This window comes from Crinia signifera, chromosome 3 (genome assembly GCF_055691185.1).
Source record: "Crinia signifera chromosome 3, ASM5569118v1, whole genome shotgun sequence".
NCBI lineage: Eukaryota > Metazoa > Chordata > Amphibia > Anura > Myobatrachidae > Crinia > Crinia signifera.
In genome coordinates this window covers 254,673,930-254,694,296 of record NC_139219.1, presented here as the reverse complement: position 1 = coordinate 254,694,296, position 20,367 = coordinate 254,673,930, and the positions used below count along the sequence as shown (strand labels likewise).

The 20,367-nt window shown below is 41.5% G+C and overlaps 1 protein-coding gene across 1 annotated transcript in view; it reads left to right on the top strand.

The window, feature by feature from the left end:
- Positions 1-5,768: 5,768 nt before the first annotated feature.
- TIPARP (TCDD inducible poly(ADP-ribose) polymerase) overlaps positions 5,769-20,367 on the top strand; it is a 31,215-nt gene continuing 16,616 nt past the window's right edge. The window contains 3 exon segments of the mRNA XM_083177889.1: positions 5,769-6,022; positions 9,005-9,669; positions 9,672-9,963. Coding sequence (XP_083034015.1) covers positions 9,033-9,669; positions 9,672-9,963 — 929 coding nt within the window. The 5' untranslated portion in view covers positions 5,769-6,022; positions 9,005-9,032.

Sequence of the window (20,367 nt, the reverse complement as noted above, 5' to 3'; positions counted from 1 at the left end):
AGGTATTGTAATTAAAAATGGTAGACATTTCGCACTTAGCTAATTTTTTGGCCAAATCACCTCCTCTAATACTAGGTACAATTTTTTGTAAAATATAAAAATTCTTTATGCCAGATACATTGCATTGATGGTGTAATCTAAAATGATCCGACAGGGCATGTACTTCTAAACCTTTTTTTATGTTTCTTAAATGTTCTCCCAGTCTTACCTTAAAGGCTCGACTGGTTCTGCCAATGTAAAATTTATTACACTCACATTGTATGGCGTAAATTACACTGGTGGAATGACAGGTAAGGAAATCATGTATAACGGACATTTTTCCATTGATATCAATTTTGTCCACCTTCATCCCAAAGTTATTAGGGATGTTTTTACACCCCAAACATCCTCCGCATCTGTAGAAGCCCTTAGAGGTAATTGAGGGTTTGTTTGGTGAAGATGGACACAAGCTGTTAACCAGTTTATTTTTTAGGTTAGGTGCCCGTCTGAAGATCATTTTAGGAGTTGGAGGGATTTTTGTACCAATAACAGGATCTTTCCTCAACAGTCCCCAATGTTTTTTGAGGATTTTAGTTACTTCAGAATGTTGGGCTGTGTAATTGGTAGTGAATGACCATTTGTGGTGTTCTGATTGATTTTTTAGGGTTTTATCTTTAGGAATTAATAGTTCTTCCCTCGTTTTATTTTCTACCAGATTTAGAGTCTTGTCCAGGCTTCTCTTGTCGTATCCGCTCTGGACAAAACTTTTACTCATCTCTTGTATCTGTTCATGAAAAACAGGGAGGTCAGTGCAGTTTCTTCGTAGTCTCTGGTATTGGGAAAGTGGGACAGTTTCCAACCACCTTTGGTGGTGGCAACTGTCCTTACTTATGTATGCCCTTGAATCGGTGGGCTTAACATAATTACGTGTCTTTATTTTGTTGCCTTCGATATAAATCACTAGATCCAGGAAATTTACTGTGGTTTGACTAATATCAAAGGTGAGGTGAATACCCCTATTGTTATTATTTAAATAAGAACAAAATTGGTCCAGAGTGTCTTTGTCTCCTTTCCAAAAAAACAAAATGTCATCAATGTAGCGCCGCCATGATACCAGGTTCGCCCCATATGGGTGGTGGGACCAGATGGTATCGGTCTCCCACTCACCCATAAAGATGTTAGCATAACTTGGGGCGAACCTGGTACCCATGGCGGTCCCTCGCTTCTGTAAATAATAATCATCTTTAAATAAAAAGTAATTATTATAAAGAATAAATTCAATACCCTCCACCAAAAAATTTTGGAGATTTTTTTCCACATTTGATTTCCCCAGGGCATTTTTAACAGCTTTGATTCCCTGTTGATGTTCAATAATAGTATATAACGTGGACACGTCTGCAGTGATTAAATAGCAATTTTCATGCCATTCTATTGTATTTAAGAAATTAATCACATCCAGCGTATCTTTTAAATGTGACTTGTTTTGAAGAACTATGGGCTGAAGGTGGAAATCGATGAACATAGACATATTAGATGTTATGGAATCCACTCCGGCTATTATCGGCCTCCCGGGTGGTTTGAGGGGATTTTTATGAGTTTTTGGGAGGATATAGATGGTTGGTACTATAGGTTCATCTATATACAAAAATTTAGACTCATTTGTAGTCAAAGTCCCATTTTTCTCATATTTTTCAATTAGGATTTTCATTGTGCTATTAATTTTTTGTGCCGGATTATTTCTGATTTTTTTATATGTAATAATATCAGATAATTGTTTTTTTATTTATTCTTCGTAATCCTTTTTATTTAAGAGCACAATCCCCCCCCCCTTATCTGAGGGTTTGATTATTAAGTTCTTGTCTTCTGTTAGACTTTTTAAACCCTTTTTTTCTTTTATAGTTAAATTGTGTTTGATATTTCTAGGTTCTAACTTTTTAATATCGTCCATAACCATGGTGTTGAAGGTTTCCAAGAAACAACCTCTTAAATACGTGGGGTTGAACTTTGACTTGGGTTTAAAGGGGGATATAGATTCCATAATTACTTCATCTGATTTATCCCCTGTTTTTATTTCAAAAAACTTTTTCAAAGTCAATTTGCGTAGAAATTTTTGTAGGTCAACAAAAAGTTCAAAATGGTTGACAGGAATGGAGGGACAGAATTTTAATCCCTTTTCCAGGATGGATCTTTCCTCCTGGAGTAATAGGTGGTCACTCAGATTAAATATTTTTACTTTTTCAGATTTTTCCTTTTCGTTTGGGATCTTTCTTTTACTGATTCTTTTATTTTTCCTTTTTTCTTTTGAATAAGTCTTTTTACTCTGTTTACCACCTCTGGTACCCCTTTTATGTTTTACCTCCAATTCCTGGGGTTTCCCCTTTGCTCTAAAAAATGCTGATTAGCATGGGTTCTCGGTACATAAGTGTCCTGTGGGTCTGTATGAATATTATCTAATACAGCAAACCTGTTCCTCCACCTATCGTTATCAAACCTTCTATTATCTCTTTCTTCTCTATTTTTTAGTCTCCAGTTTTCTTTTTGGTTTTGGTAGGGTTTTCTATAATTATTGATCTTATGAGGATTGGGAGTGAACGATTTTGTTTTATTTTTGGAAAACACTTTTTTTGTGGGTGTCTCAATGGTAGTATTAAGAACCTTGGGTTTAGATTTATGCAAGACGCCCATAGGCTTAGATTGTGGTTGTTCATTTAATATCTCGGGGGGTTTAGTATCTCTTTGTAATTTTTTCAATTTACGATTGATAATGGCATTTTCGTTTTTTTCAATTTTTTGACAAATATTTGCCTCCCTTTCTTTGTAATCGGGTAGGTCTTTGAAAGGTACTATTTAATCACTGCAGACGTGTCCACGTTATATACTATTATTGAACATCAACAGGGAATCAAAGCTGTTAAAAATGCCCTGGGGAAATCAAATGTGGAAAAAAATCTCCAAAATTTATTGAAATTATATTGAATTTATTCTTTATAATAATTACTTTTTATTTAAAGATGATTATTATTTACAGAAGCGAGGGACCGCCATGGGTACCAGGTTCGCCCCAAGTTATGCTAACATCTTTATGGGTGAGTGGGAGACCGATACCATCTGGTCCCACCACCCATATGGGGCGAACCTGGTATCATGGCGGCGCTACATTGATGACATTTTGTTTTTTTGGAAAGGAGACAAAGACACTCTGGACCAATTTTGTTCTTATTTAAATAATAACAATAGGGGTATTCACCTCACCTTTGATATTAGTCAAACCACAGTAAATTTCCTGGATCTAGTGATTTATATCGAAGGCAACAAAATAAAGACACGTAATTATGTTAAGCCCACCGATTCAAGGGCATACATAAGTAAGGACAGTTGCCACCACCAAAGGTGGTTGGAAACTGTCCCACTTTCCCAATACCAGAGACTACGAAGAAACTGCACTGACCTCCCTGTTTTTCATGAACAGATACAAGAGATGAGTAAAAGTTTTGTCCAGAGCGGATACGACAAGAGAAGCCTGGACAAGACTCTAAATCTGGTAGAAAATAAAACGAGGGAAGAACTATTAATTCCTAAAGATAAAACCCTAAAAAATCAATCAGAACACCACAAATGGTCATTCACTACCAATTACACAGCCCAACATTCTGAAGTAACTAAAATCCTCAAAAAACATTGGGGACTGTTGAGGAAAGATCCTGTTATTGGTACAAAAATCCCTCCAACTCCTAAAATGATCTTCAGACGGGCACCTAACCTAAAAAATAAACTGGTTAACAGCTTGTGTCCATCTTCACCAAACAAACCCTCAATTACCTCTAAGGGCTTCTACAGATGCGGAGGATGTTTGGGGTGTAAAAACATCCCTAATAACTTTGGGATGAAGGTGGACAAAATTGATATCAATGGAAAAATGTTCGTTATACATGATTTCCTTACCTGTCATTCCACCAGTGTAATTTACGCCATACAATGTGAGTGTAATAAATTTTACATTGGCAGAACCAGTCGAGCCTTTAAGGTAAGACTGGGAGAACATTTAAGAAACATAAAAAAAGGTTTAGAAGTACATGCCCTGTCGGATCATTTTAGATTACACCATCAATGCAATGTATCTGGTATAAAGAATTTTTATATTTTACAAAAAATTGTACCTAGTATTAGAGGAGGTGATTTGGCCAAAAAATTAGCTAAGTGCGAAATGTCTACCATTTTTAATTACAATACCTTAGTCCCAAATGGATTGAATAAGGACTTTGAGACAAAATGGTTTTTATAATATGACTTCATTTTTATTTGTTTTTATTATCATCTGCTTTTATTTAATATATTGTTATCTTGAATTTTTTATCCATAATGCGTCATTATAAATATGTATTTTTTTCATAATATTGACTATATCCATTTATTCCCGAGGATTCTGTGCAATTACATGCATTTGCACTTTAAAGAATGAACAACAATGACGAAAGGAACACTTAATCACCTCCGTTGTTCCACTCGGTGGAGGATTTCACTTCCGTGTTGCGATACCGGAAGTACGAACATTGGAACGCACGCGTCACTTCCGGTGATGACGCTACCACCCGGAAGTCGCGGTAACACTCGTGCAGCAACGCAAATGAAATACAGGTGCCGGAGAAGCACCTGGTTTCCAACACATTGAAAATATGGACTGGATTGTGCTATGTTTATACCTATGTTTAATGTGAATGTAGAGGCTAGCTATTCTATGTCTGGAATTAGGACTTTCTTTTGTGAATTCAGCAATGACGTATAAATACCCCTCCCAGTGGCCTTACTTTGTATGCCTTGAAAAAGATATCGCAGGATATCGAAACCGGTCGGCTGGGGCCATTTGGAGGAACAAGAGAAGGGGACCCAGTGGGACTACTAACCAGTTTCCGGATCCAGGGACGCCTGCATTGGAATCTTTAACATCTTATGCTTTTTTGTCTGCACTTTGCCTGTAGACAAAACCATTTGGTGAGAGTCCACCTGTTTCCCTTTTCATTGTTCATGTAATTTTAAATTGTTTTATTAAAGTGTGTACATACTACACCATGAAGTCTCTTTTATATATTTGAGACAAATATCGCATACTGCAGAGGAGGAAAGGAGAGGATCCTATCCAGTGTGACGTGTGTCGCCCCCCATATTGTCTACACCATATGTAGACCACATCTTAGGGTACGAGTCCAGCATCTGATTACTGCCAGAATTGAATTTATGTTAAAACAATATCACACTATTGTAGCATTTCTTCTTTTTTGGGTATATCTTCTGGACTCAATTGGATGTTTGCCTTAGCGCCCAGGAGACCTATTCACAATCAATCAATCAAACAAACACAATGGATGACCATCGATATGTAAAAACATCGATGGACATCCATTGCATAGTTAAGCACTATCGATGGCCAGTTGCAGAATTGCCATCGATGGCAACCATCGATGGCAATGGCAACAATGGCCATCCCTACATCACCTAGCTGCTGCACAGCTGCAGTCAATACTGTCACATTTTCAAACATGCTGCATTCATTCCTACTATAGACTCAGTGCAGTGCCAGTCCGGACGGGACTCACACTTTTACCCTCACATCACTGCATGCAGCATACACACATTCATTGCGTGGACTGGATGTGAGAGCCACCTGTCCTCTATCACGATGCCGCTCTGTGACCAGACGGTGGCAGTACATCCCCTCCCGGTGCGTGTTACTTTGCTGGTGATGTGAGTGCAGCCTGTATGCCCTCACACTGCTGCAGATTATCGCTTCCTGCCCGGCAGATGCTCCTCCCTGAGTCGTGCAAAGCTCCTTTGGGAGTGGCTACAGGAAGCGATATTTAAAACAATCTAGTACAGTAGTGTTATTCCATGTGAAGGTGCAGGAGGTGAGGCTGCAGAGCAGGGATGATGGCTGGCTGGGCACGCACTGAGCAGGAGAGAGCCGGCTAGAAGCCCTGCCGCCTATTGTAGGGATACCCAGCAGCTGCATACCCGGGCTGCCAGGAACCAGCAGCAACTCCTCAGGCAGGTAAGTCGTCCTGCCCTCCAGCACCCACTCTTCTACCTACCGCACGTATCCCGGGCTGCGCTTTGCGGGCGGAGTTTGCGCCAGACGTACTTGCCTGCGGACTTGGTGCTGTTGCGGGGCGCTCTTGCAATGTGCGGGTACAGAACAAAGGATAATACTGTCCGGATCACGTATAGTGGAGCCGGGGTGCTGCTACTCCTTGCACCGTGCCGGCTTCCTATGCGGCTGCTAGGGACTGTCACTGCCCGGCTTCCCCTGTCCGGCTTCCCGAAAGCTCGGGACTGTGACTGCCCGGCTCCCCCTACCTGTCCTGCGGCAGCTCGGGACTGTCACTGCCCGGCTCCCCCTGCCTGTCCTGCGGCTCCTAGGGAATGCAATGCCCGGCTTCCCCTGCCTGTTCTGCGACTGCTTGGGATTGTCACTGCCCAGCTCCCCCTGCGGCAGCTAGGGACTGTCACTGCCCTGCTCCCCCTGCTTGTCCAGGGGCTCCTAGGGACTTAACTGCCAGGCTCCCCCTGCCTGCTCTATGACTGCTTGGGACTGTAACACTGCCCGGCTCCCCCTGCTTGTCCAGCGGCTGCTTGGGATTGTCACTGCCCGGCTACTGCTCCAGACTCCTGCCCAGGCTGCACTCTACAGCGTTCTATGGCACACAATGCAGTCATCTCACTGCAGTGCTGCCTATATATTGTTTCACAGCTAAAACTTTGATAGTTTCTATAATAATCAGCTTGAGGCCAAAGTGATGTCTCCGCTGTAACCAGTCAGCGCTATAATACATAGTGTATATAACGTGGCAGTGGTGAATGTATATTACATTGTGGGGTACAGTATGTGTGTGCGGGATAAGCAGTGTGCAGTATGTGTGCGGGATAAGCAGTGTCCAGAATGTGTGCAGGTTTATCACGTCCCGGCTGGTAGAATAATGTATACTTAGTAATAGTGTACATCTGCTGTGTGGATAGAAGCGCAGTAGATTATCTCATTTCTTATTAAGGCGTTTGCAACTCTTGTGTCATGGCTTTGTCTACTTTTAAATGGAATCATTTGCTTTTGTCATACATGAAACATACTGGATTGTTTTTATTAATATTTATTGCAATATAGTCATAGCAAGTCTGGAAGTGGGAAATAATTCTAGCAGAACATATAGAACCTGATGTCTTTACGTATTCAGAACGTGTCTATTGTTATGTTCCACAGACACACCATGTATGCACATGGGAGTGTATTTTAATGAACTCATGTTTTTTTTTCTTGTCTCTCTTCCTTGATGCAATTCCCATAAGTAATAGTGTAAAAACAACCAGAATTACCTCATATATGCCTTTCTGTGTAGCTATAGCGTGCCCGGGGGTGACCTGGTCTGCATCTTAGAAATATGTTGTACAGTAAATGTAATTCTTGTAGAACTCTTCTAGTGGCAAAATAAGTTGTTAGACAACCGTATGAACCCTTCTGTTTCCTGTATCTAACCACTACTCAAGCAAATAAAAGTATGTCCTCTCTGTATTGTTCATTTCTATGGACTTCTAAACATGGCAGGCTTCCTTTACAGGACAGTTGCATTTAAATCTGTACATTTTTCATATTGTGAATAATATACTTCAAACTATTACAGAACATGAGATGTAAATTATGTATTTCTTTAATACATGGATACGTGCTGGGTATTGTCTATTACCAGCCGGTTTACACAGAAATGTTCTCTGATCTGTATATAGTGGGTTATAGGTAGTCTGGTGTGCCAAGTCCAATCTCTCAGCCTCATCTCAGATCTCTTTAGAGAAGCATATAATTTATTCCTAATACTGTAATAATAATAATAAAAAGCCTTTCCATAGATTGTAAAATACGATACACTAGCTTGGTAATTTTTGATCAAATTGGCCTAATATTGTATAGTGCTAGAACGTATCTGCAGTTAGAACCAAATCATTTACAACTGTTCACTGTGGTAATGTGGCATACTTTGGACATGGGGAAATGATGGCACAAAATATGGCAGTAGAACGGAAAACCATATGGATTTATAAGGACAGACATCCATCATTTTTATCTAGCCTTATACTATTTCAATTTTACCAGTACTTGGTATATTCCATATTACAAAAACAGAAAAGGTAGCACACAATAAAAGTGGGGTTTGGAGTGTGATGTGTGGGCATTATTGTTTGCCTTAATTATCATGCTAATGAAAATGCTCCCTTCATTTAAAAAAAGTGTTTGGCGATCATTAGAAATAATCACTTTTTATAATAATAATGCTTTAAAAAAATAATTAACACCAATATAATAGAACTGAAATAAACACTTTTTAAGTATACTTTTGTTTATCTACTTTTGTAAAGCCTGTTGTTCACATTTGACCATTTTATAGTAGACTATTGTGCCTTTCAGCTTGTTAATGTTTCAGCCCTTCACTTTGGGTATGGCTGAGAATCTTGACCTACAGTAGAGGTTTGTGTGCAGCAGGATGTGTGAGGTTGGGTGTGTATGGCACCTTAAGGCTGCATACGTCTCACAGTTGGCAAAGAACAAATGGACATGTGAATGTGTCAGACTGGGTGTGTACTAGAGCACAAGATAGTGTGTGAGACAGGGTGTGTACACGTGACCTTAAGGCTGTGTTCTAGTCAGCTTGTGCCTGTCTGTTTTGCTGGGCTTGTTTGTGATACATTATGAACTTCTTTTTTTTTTTCTGTGTTCCACTGTAGTGTAAATAAAAGGTAAAGACGTGTGCAAAGATCTGACATAGTTATGAGCTCAAAGTATTTATGACTAAATACTAAAAGTCTAACCACTAGTGTGTCTGCGTTCTTATGTGTGGTGGGTGATTATTATGTGTGGGAAGTGTAGAGGAAGGCTGTTTATCCGGACACTGGTAGTTGCTTGAACCAGAGATAATATTGAATTAAGATGTACAGAATTTGGATGTTTTAAACAACAATTCAATGTGGATCTGTCTTCTGTCTTTTCCAGGTCAAATTGGGAGTCCACGGTGAGCAGCATGGAAGATTCCCTGCAGCTAATGGATACAGAAATCGATGATGAGTGTTCATTAAAGGGTCCAGCGATGACGAGCAGATCGTTCTCCAGGCATTCTGATAAAATTCCTCCAGTGAAGCCTTGTTTTAAAAAGAAACAAACCCAGAAAATCTTAGACGCTGAAACCCTTCACGCTCTTAGGCCAATATTTACTAGTTTTTTGGGATCTGGGACTCTGAATGGAATATTTGTGTCAAATGATCAATCTGGGAATAATAGTAATTTATGTGAACCCCTTGCAAAAAAGACTCTAGACATTGACCAACATTGCCCTCCGACCAGTGGGCTGATATCTGGGAATCCAAGTCTTAGGCCGGTGACAGAGCACACAGCTTCTGTTCACACAGTCCAAGAGTTAGATGAAGACCAGTCCAGTGTCATAGAGAGCACAGAACCAACCTTTTCCTCAGAAAGCACTAATGGAGCTCTTCCTAACACTGCCAGTGGCTCCTTCCAGGATCCTCTTTTACAAACAAACTCTAGTGATTCTACCAGCCCAATCTGCTTGGACAAGATTTTAGAAAATTACTCATCTGGGTTATTCCAGGACACCAGCTGTCTGGACCAATACAATGTGAGCCAAAACAATAATCCAAACCCTGGATATTTGAGGACAAAACTGAGGAAGCCTCTCTACTGCTCGTGTTTGAACTTTTGAATCAGTTGCAATATCACGTCCATCAGAAGGATGAGATTGACATTTGTGTGGAGTTTTTACAAGGATTATGTTTCTATGGTAAAGATTGCCAAAAACATCACACAGTTCTGCCCTATCACTGGCAAGTTAGGAAGAGCGCTACTGGCGTGTGCAAAGCGTGAATGACGATTCGCAGGAGCATTTAGGAAAGACTGTACTGTAGCCCAGATAGCGATAGGATCAAAATGCGATATCAGTAAGTATAGCATTTATTTATTTAAGTTTCTGTGTCCTATCCTGTCCTCTATTAACTCTTGCTCATTAATATCCTTGATTGTTTGCTTGCCCTGAATGCTATGACACTGAAGCCAAGAGAAAACTTTTTTTCTCTCTCAAATCTGTCACATTCCCCCACTTAGGCCGTGTGATTATGAGCAGAGAAGAAATGATGAGAATGTGAATGTGCTAACCCCTCAGGTGCTTTGTAACCTTTTTTTTCTAACGTGAGCAATGTTCAACTTTTCCTACTCGTAAAAATACCTTTACAGAGCTTCACTGATAACTAAAGAATTCGTCAACATTTGAAGTGGGATGTTGACTGCTTAGGGGCCAAATGAAATCATCGCCTATAGAGGTGCAGCCGCTGTTGGGCTCCTGTAAGCCTTGGGGATATATGCAGCCTGACAAAGCTACAGCACTTCGCAGACCGCACTCTCCCCAAATCTGTGCAAATTTTGTATGATGCCCTATAAGACTGCAAACAAAATTGTGCAAGTCTGAGGTGCCGTAAATTGCAGCACTATCTCGCGGGCGTATGAACTATGCCCCAGAATGTTTTAAAATGCTGTTTTATGTGTGATGTTAAACTGACTTTTGCTATTGCCTCACAGCACATGGGTTTGATTCCCACATGGCCCTAACTGTGTGGAGTTTGTATATTCTCCCCGTACTTGCGTGGGTTTACTCTGGGTACTGATGTGAATGTTCAACTATACTCTGTAAAGCGCTGCGGAATATGTGTACGCTATATAAGAAACTGTTAATAATATAGCTATTGTTGGCGCTCGCTGGCTTTAAAAAAAAAAAAATTCAGTATTACTACTGGTGTGCATTCATTGTAGTATTTGTTAAACAGTGTTGGGTACTGTAGTATTTGGTGATAACTGCTATTCGGATTCTTTGTTTTAAAAATGGTCTTTTCAAGAGCTGTTCTTTCTTCATTGGGACTCAGCAGTAAAGTCCCATACACAGTACAGGATATCGGCCACTGGCGGCATAATATTGTGAGTACGCACTGAAAAATCGGTAAATGATATCATTCAGTGACATCACTGGGATCCACTGAACATGCGGGTTGTTGGCTATATAGCCAAATTGACATGCATGTTCATCCGAGAGGGGGAAGTCGTTAACGATGCGCGGGAGCATCATCGTTAACGATATTGAGAGTTCACACTACAAGATATAATAAAAGCCCTTTCTGAGTGATATATTTTTACTGTATCCTCTAGTGTGTATGGGGCTTAAGTTTTGAACAATGCTTCATATTCATGTTGAGAAAGCAATTAACAAGTCTTTCAAGTTCTATAGATTTAAGTAGTTTGTTTTGTGTAAATGGCCTTGCAGGAATACATATGTATTTTGAGAATTATAGAACATGTCATGCAATTTCTTTGTATTCATGTGTGTCTGGAGAGAAGCTTCTCTGCGCTGTATGAAGTGGATTCAATTCTTATGATGTTTAGACCATCGTGAACTAGTTAGTAAGCACTGTAGAAGTTTCAGGAGACCATTTAGTTTTAGGTTTCAGTTGAATGAATCAATAAATAATTAGTTCACAAATGTCAATGTGAGTTCTTCAGGAAGAGGGATCAATAAAGTTTGTTTGTGGTCACAGCAACCTGTTACTCAGAATTTCAAGGCAATAGATATTCTGTTGCCAGGCAACAGGCCACAAATATTTCAGTATTAAGCTGTTCCAAGGAGCTCCCAAACAAGCCACAGGTTGCACATGGCTTGCATGGTTACCATGTTATTTGGCCAGGTCTCTACTATCTCTTGCGGTCAGACTGGCTCAACAATCCTATCAACGCAAACAAAACCAGGAAGATCCTGTTCAGCGCTTCACATGATCCAGCAAGGCCAAGCAGGAGCCAGCTTCACTGGTAACCACTGGCTAACCATTGCATGCTCCTTTTTAGTTTTAAACACTGTTTCCTTGGCATTGCAAGCAGTTCCCAGTACTCAGTAACTGTAGTCATTGTTCTAGTAACTCTAGTCATTGTTCGATGTTGTCAACTTGTATAGAGTGCATTTAGAATACCCCCCTTGGTTTATTTTAGCCTCATCACTTGTTATTGATTTTGCTTTATAGAAGATGCCCAAAAACATGAACTGAGAACTTTTATAGGTGGCAGGAATTTATGGTTTACACTCAGTAATGTTTTCTAATCATTGTCTAGATCAGGGGTCCTCAAACTGTTTTGCTTTGGGACCCCATCAGACAATAACAAATAATTACAAGGCCCCAGCAAGTTACTGCAGGATGTCATCACATCACATGTGTGGTCAGCAGACAGCACATACATGGCAGCATTGTGGATGGGTGTGGATTGGTTGGTCGACCTACAGAGGGTCGACACCACTAGGTCGACATGGCTCTAGGTCGACAGGTCCTTAGGTCGACACAAGCATTAGGCCGACATGGTCTAGGTCCTTGATGGCTAACCTTGACACTCCAGCTGTTGTTGAGCTACACATCCCAGCATGCTCTGCATCAGAGTTAGCATGGCCAAAATAGCAAAACTGAAGCAGAGCATGCTGGGATGTGTAGTTTAAACACATCTGGAGTGTCAAGGTTAGCCATCAAGGGTCTAGGTCGACAGTCAAAAGGTCGACATGGGGTTTTTCACTGTTGTTCACCTGAATGTCAACATGGACACAGGTTAAAGTGCACCGCGTCCCCTCGCATGGCTTGCTGAGCTTGCCATGCTTCGGGCACGATGCCTCGCTACGCTCGGCACACTATTTTATTCTCCTGCTACGCCCTAGTGGATGGTAGGGCATGAAATACCGCCTGTCGGCACATGTCGGCTCAAAAAACAGTGAAAAGCCCCAAGTCAACCTTTTGCCTGTCGACCTAGACAATGTCAACATAATACTTGTGTCGACCTAGACCCCTGTTGACCTTGCAGTATGTCGACCTAGTGGTGTCGACCTAATGACTGTCGACCAACTTTAGGTTGACCAACCGTATCCCTTGTGGAGGCACAAAATGATGTGAGGAGTCTAAAATAACAAACAATTCAACAGATTTTCCAGACTCCTTGAATCAGTGACTGAGATTAGAAAGTCATCAGCCTGATGGTCAGCAACATGGAGTCGCGACCCCATGCTGAGAAGGTCGGGACCCACAGTTTGAGAACCACTGGTCTAGATATGTATAAATAAATAGATGATTGAAAGTACAGAGCAACAAATGTACTCACTTGTAAAGTCTTATTGCATGGTAAGTATTCTGTTTCTAGCACAGTGCAGTTTCTATACACACATCCCTGAGTCCAATATCACCTCTCTGGATTGAGAGTAAAAAAACAGCGACGTCTGTAAGGTGCCGGTGCGCCAACTGCCCGCGCTGTGGAGACACTGTGCAGACACTGGCGAGAGTCGAATCCACCCTCCCAATGTCTCAATGTTGCTTATCCGATTTAAACCTTCACATTACCTGAGCATTAATATGTATTGTTGCTAAAATGGTTTTAAGACCGCATCAGTTAAAATGTGTTAAGAAGCTGAGCTAAAAGCAGTTTATTACCTTCAATCAAGGTCTTAACTGTCGGTGAAGTGATTATTCTCAACGGAAGGAATGCACATGTGCACACTGTGACCTCAGAACATTTCAGCGTGCCAGAACCGAGGTCTTTCAATGACTTTTATTTATGTTCTTTCATTCATAATGCTTGCTTTCTTGAGATAATCTGCATCACTGTATTGTTGAATACAGTGATGCAGATTATCTCAAGAAAGCAAGTTTCAGTTCGCGAAATAACCTCAACATGGCATGAATGCTTATGCTTAAATCCCACAAGTCCAGGGTTCTTTGACACTTCTGATATTTAACCATAAATTGATTGTGACCTGTTTGGAAACCTAAACCTATGTTTGCAGATTCCCTACTTGCTCCCCCCCCCCCACCAACATTTTCATTTTTGCTTTGGGGTAACTGCTGCACAAACCTTTGCTCCTTCCTGCTGTGTTTGTGTTTTCTGCAGTCCTCACACTTCTACGCCAGGCTTAGTAACGGATCTAAATGTTTTGTGTTGTTGCCCCTGGAGAAACAACAATTTGTGTACACAGCTATTACCCACGCGCTGTTCATTTTCAGCAATTGCACACATTTTCCAGGCTAATTTGTTTTGGCACAGTTCGTTTTTGAGTCCGCTGAGGTAGTCCTTGTGATGTGCAGAGTTTGTAGTGAGGAATAACAAGTGTAATTGTGGCCTTTAATCTATACTTTATTGTTTAAGCAGTAACATCACTTCCATATATACCATTTTTGGGGGTAAAATACTTGGGTTGATCATGAAGTACTAATCTATATGTGAATGGGCACTGCAGACTACGTTGGAGTTTTATGTTTAATTAATTTGAAGCTCTCCAGGACTTGGCAACAGAAATGACAAAGCAGCAGTGTACTGGGAATGTCAAAGGGGTTTTAAATGCATGCTTTGAGCAGTCTGGGTACTATCAGCTGCATGTTTTCCCATTTCCATATGAAATAAAACTAATTGGTTTCTACTCCAGCGATCCAAGAAGCTGTGAGTCTTTTGAAGTGCGGTCCTGGAGATTCTGTAATCACAAATGCATTCACTATTTGTTTAATTGAATATACTGTTTAAAGTATTGGGAGCATCTGTCACCTGTAAGTCAGCAACTCATTCTTGCTTTAAAAACATGGATTCTTTAACCCATTCCTCTTTTCTGTTTCCTAAAGGATGTGTGGCTCATTTCTTAGGCTGCACAGATGGTATAATGCTTAGCATCTCAGAGCACTGAAGTCTTTGGTCTACAAAACCTTGGGGTGCCGCAGTGAATGCAGGCGTTCCCCCTGCCCTCTTAGGGCTGTTGGTACCCACCCTGATTTCATGTCGTTACAAGCAGCCGCCAGATAATGTGGTGGCTGTCAGTGCCAGGCGGAGGAGGCTGCTATGCTAGCAAATGGATGTGTACCCGTAAACAAACATTCACAGCCCTGCAAAAGGGATTGAAACAGGGTTTGGGGGATGGGGTGGGGGGGGGGGGGGGGGGGGGGCGTAAAGTTGGTGGGTCAGTGTTAACCTGCTTGCTAGTCACACGCAGCCTAGCAAGTAGGTGTGCATTGGCACCCACCAAAGTGCCAATCTATCAGCTAATCTATTCCCTAACGCATATACCATTGTATTTGTCTGTTTTTTTTTGTCCATTGCCCGCAAGTTGCAGGTCTTTATTCCGTGTGGGTGACTGTGCAGTAGGAATCTGCTGTGAGACATCTCCGCTGTGTGAAATATTTGAGCTGTATTGTCACATTTGACCTGCGCCGCTGTATGTGTAATTCTATGCACAGCGAAATAAGGGCCGCTTTTGTGGTGTGTTTACCGAGGGTGGTGCATGATAACATTCCTGCATTTGTGCTATCAGCACACTTTCTGAGCATGTACAAAGCGGTTTAATCATTCATTCCACCAGATTACCTAAGATGAGAGCTATCATGCCGAGGACACATTATCTGTAGTGGAGTTACACGAGAAAAACCCTCCTTATTTTGTCCATGTATAAGGATACTGACACAAAAACTGGATTGTCTTACTCATACATGGGTGTTTGCTGAGGTCTTTTAATTTCCTATAGCATAGTGAAATGGTTTCTTTCTCCAATGGTTTATAATCTATACAGTATGTAGCGTAGATTATGTACCAGTTTTCAGAATCCAATACTTCCTGTATTTATGGACACAAACAGCCTCTGCATTACTATTATGAAGCCTGCGTTTGCTGGGGACAAGGTGCCCTTGCCTGCTATTATTGCAGGGACCAAAACAACTGCAGCAGCTCATTGTGGGGGTAATGAATGGGCAAATCAGACCCAGGAGCAGTTGTGTTCACCTGACCCAGTGCTGCTACTGGTAAATACGGTCATTCTCATGTGTCCTTCTGGTGACAGGGGATTTATCTCATTCTGTTCTGTGTCTTGCCGGTGATTTACTGAATCTTGTTGCCATGGAATGTAATATTAGGGCCTTAGGATTACTTCTCATCATCATTCTCGGGATCGCTGTAACCATCTAGAGAGTTTTCTTGTCCGGGAACAAAGTGTATGCAGAGTTTATAGTCCCATGAATATGTTATACTGCATTGTTCTGGTTGTCCGGTTTGTAAAAAAGTGTGTTTTATCTAGCACCTGTGTATGCTTGAAGAAATGAATAAGAACCTGCCCCTTTCCTGTGTCTGGGAAACAGCTGCATATTTCAATATATATGTTGGCGTTTGCCATACTGGCACTTCAGTTCTGCGGTAATGCTTTTTCCCAGATGAATTCTACTGAGAGTATTGTACTTCTGAGATATGAGAGCTGTTACGTGAAAAAGCTGTCTAGATGTCACACACTCATGTGACATTTGCAATATCTAGTGCACATATGGGCCCTTATTCTGGTTCACTCGCAAAGGCAATTTCCTTCTCAAATGGACAAAACCATGTGCACTACATGAGGGGCAGATGTAACTTGTGCAGATAAATTTTGGGTTATTTTGTTTCTGTGAAGGGAAAATACTGACTGCTTTATTTTTACACTGCAATATAGATCTCATTTAAAATAAAACCCCACCCAAGTCTAATTCTCTCTGCACATGTTACACCTGCCACCCCCCCCCCCTTCCAGTGCACCTGGTTTCGTCCATTTGAGAAGGAATTCACCTTTGCGGGTGAACCAGAATAAGGGCCATTGTGTGTCCTCACAGATAGACAGTATTGGTTCAGAACATGAACAGGGAACTGCCAAACAGTCTTTTCTTCAACAGACAGACTTCCCAGCTATTGTAAAGCATGAAACTTTAGAGGGCGCAGCTGCTACAAACCTAAATATTTATTTTTTTAATCTAAATATACATGTACAACTTTCTGCTTTTCGCAGTGTGATAGTAGTATGGTTTACACTTGTTTCTAATTGCACAAACCTAACCAAAGCTAGATCATGGATATTAAAAAATATGCAAAAGATCACAGTTTAGCAGAAGGTAGATATAATAAAAGCGGAAAGCGATACAGTTTGTTTGCACATTATACATTGCATTAGGCTGAGGGGAATGCATTCACAAGTTTGCTTAGGAGAAGTAGAAGGAACATCCAATGAGATTTATAACAAATGCCACACTATGCACCCCGTTCAGTTTGGGAGAACACACTCTTGCTGCAACCATTCTGATCCTGGGCTGACAACTAGGAACCATTTAAGTTCAAAGAGGAAATTTCAGTTGTTTTTGGGACCTATTCAATTGCTTGCCAACTGGACACAAGTGGCACAGACGCCCATCATTTCTGCTCACTTCTTCCGGAAGTGACGAGCAAAAGTGTGTAAAGAAAAACCACATTTTCATGCCCAGTACTTTAGATTGGTTTAGCTGCTTCATGTGGTTAAACTCATTTGGATGCAACAAGCTTGATAAGTCATGGGTGCCCAAAACAATTGAAAAGCTCCACTGATTGCCGATTTCTTATGGGTGTTCAAAAACCAATTGAATTCCCCAATGCATGCTGTGTTCGTTTGCCATCAGTGTGTACCAGCCCATCAAAATGAAGGAAGAACATAAAAGTAATTGCCACGCTGGTGGCTGTCGCGCCCAAATGGAGAACACATGGGGCCAAATGTAATAGGGTCAGAGAATAAGGAAGTGGGAGTTTTTTTTTGTTTTTTTTAAAGCGACAATCCTTTACACTGAAAATCAGGTTGATTTTTGCCATGTAAATGATTGCTGCTTTAATAAAAACTCTCCCAAAATCTCACTATGGGCGAGATGTATCAAATGGAAAATGCGGTAAAACCCCGGTTTTACCGCATTTTCCAATGTATCAAAAATGATACCGCAGTGTAGGGTATCGCCTATACCCTATAGAAGCCTATGGGCTTCTTTTCGCCGCCCGCCGACGCAAACCCGCCGCCTCGCCGCCCCCCCCCCCCCCCCCCCCCTCTCGCTTACCTTCCTGAAGGGTCCTCCTGGACCCTGGAAGGTAAACCCCTCCTCCCCCTAGTGACGCAGCCGGACGTCCTTCCAGCTACAGGGGGGAGGAGGAGGTGCCGGGGACAGCTTGCTTAGCTGTCCCCGGTGTGAGGGATGCAGGAGCCGGCTGGGAGGTGACGGAGACCCCCCGCACACCACATTCCAGGTATCGCGGGGGGCCTCCGTCACCGCATTGCGATGCCAGCCGCATATGTTAGTACATATGCGGCGGCGGGGGGGCGCGAAGGGCGGCGATGTATTTCAATACATCCCTCCCTATATGATTCCAACACCTTATTACATTTGGCTCATGAATTGCTCCATTAAAAGTCATCTAGTGGCCGTGGGTACAAAAACACTTAAATTCTCCCCATGTAGGTGAAGAGCAGCATTTGCCTTTTCTTATATAGGATTAAAAGTGACTGTTTAAGTCTAAGCCGCCCATATATTAAATATTATGATAAATCCCTTACCAGAGGGCAATATGATGTAGTCTCCTATGTCATGGGAGAGTGATTGCCCAACAGACACTGTTCCCAGTTTGTAGATAAGAGGCTGCTGGTTTCTAGGAGGGAGGGCCGTGTAATGGAAACTAAAAACTGATTATTCTAATGCATTTAGAAGCCATATCTACAGTGCCAAGCACTTCAACTGCAGATGGCTCGGACTGCTGCTGACCTGCATTTTACATAAGAGACTTATATTCTATGTAGGTTACATCTCTAATCAAGTGCTATATGTTGATGCACTCATTTATCTTAAAAGGAACCAATCCACATGTCCACAATGCACAGCTGATTATGTGCGTATTTGTGTGCAGTTACTTTAATTGATGACTTCTCCTTGGCCCACTTAGCAGTTACACAAAGACTTGCTTGCAAAAGGATAATCTTGGTTAATGGATTTCACTTTGCTTATCTGGAAGTCTTTATCAGCAACCCAGGATGTACAGAGCACAAAGCAAATCCACATGACCTGAACTGTGCACCTCTCTCACTACAACGCAAGCTTTTGTTGTGCTGCTGCTGTTGTAAGGTAAAGGCACCTGCATATAACATGAGCATTTGTCTCTCCTAGCACATGCTCCTTACAGCGCACATGCCACGTTGCCACAGTATGTGAATTCAGTGTCACAGACCAATGTTCATCTCACAGCACATCCTAAGCAGTTCATTTCAGGGCTTTTTAGACTCTATTAAGTTCATTACCGTAATTTCTTGATTGGATTGTCTCCATTGAGATAATGGAGCCCACATAAGCCGGTTACACTGCAGAATATAGTATCGAGGTGTATCAGACCACTGGAAATCACTGGTGTAGGAATGTTTTAGGATATGATAGCTTAGTATTCCACATTAAGCCTGAATATTACTACACTTAGTATTTTATACAGAATGACACTACTCCAGTGATCCTCAGGTACCTCCCTGAACTCTGAGCATAATGAACATTTGGCTTTGTAATGGAGATACTGTAGCCTGATTGTTATACAGTGTTGCGTGTAAACATTGCTGATAACAGCAGTTTGGCTGATTAAGGTCAGTGACTCATTATGCGGGAATGACAAACGGATATGCTAAGGTGTCCAGTACCTTTTGCTGTAATATTCTGGTTGAGGAGCGCTATTGAAGCATTCATGGAAAGATTAGTCTACAGCAGGGGTTCTCAAACTATTTTGCTCTGGGACCCCATCAGACAATAAAAATAATGGCAGGACCCCAGCAAGTTACTGCAGAAGGTCATCACATCACGTGTGTAGTCAGCAGTCAGCACATACATGGCAGCATTGTGGAGACACAAAATGTTGGGAGGAGTCTAAAATAACAGACAATCAAACAGATTTTTCAGTCTCCTTAAATCACTGACTGAGAATAGAAAAGTCATCAGCCTGATGGTCAGCAACATGGAGTCGTCATGCTGAGACTGTCAGGACCCACAGTTTGAGAACAGTATGACTGATTCTGGTCTATCACTGTCATGTGTAGGCAGTGTGGCACCAGTACACACAATGTACACAAAAGCAGGTCAATTGGTTCATATAAAACAGCTTTACAGTGTTTGAGGTATGGAGGGGATTGTGTGGCAGATCATAGCTCAGGTGACATGCATGTATGTAGCACAGATTTATTTAGGAAATATCACAGTACACTGATGCCCCTTTACCACTGCAGCTCAAAAACGGTAAATTGCCGATTTTTCAGTGCAAAATACCGTTAAAGGCTGCAGTGGGAATGTGCCAGAGTTGAAATACCGTTTAAAGTTAAATGGTATTTCAACCCGTTTTAAAAGCAGAGTCCTACACACTAAAATAACTTTTGAGGCAGTGGGAATGCCCCTTAACCCCTTACCGACGCAGCATGTTTTTGCCTTCCTGACAGAGGCCTTTTTTTTTAAATCTGACAGGTATCA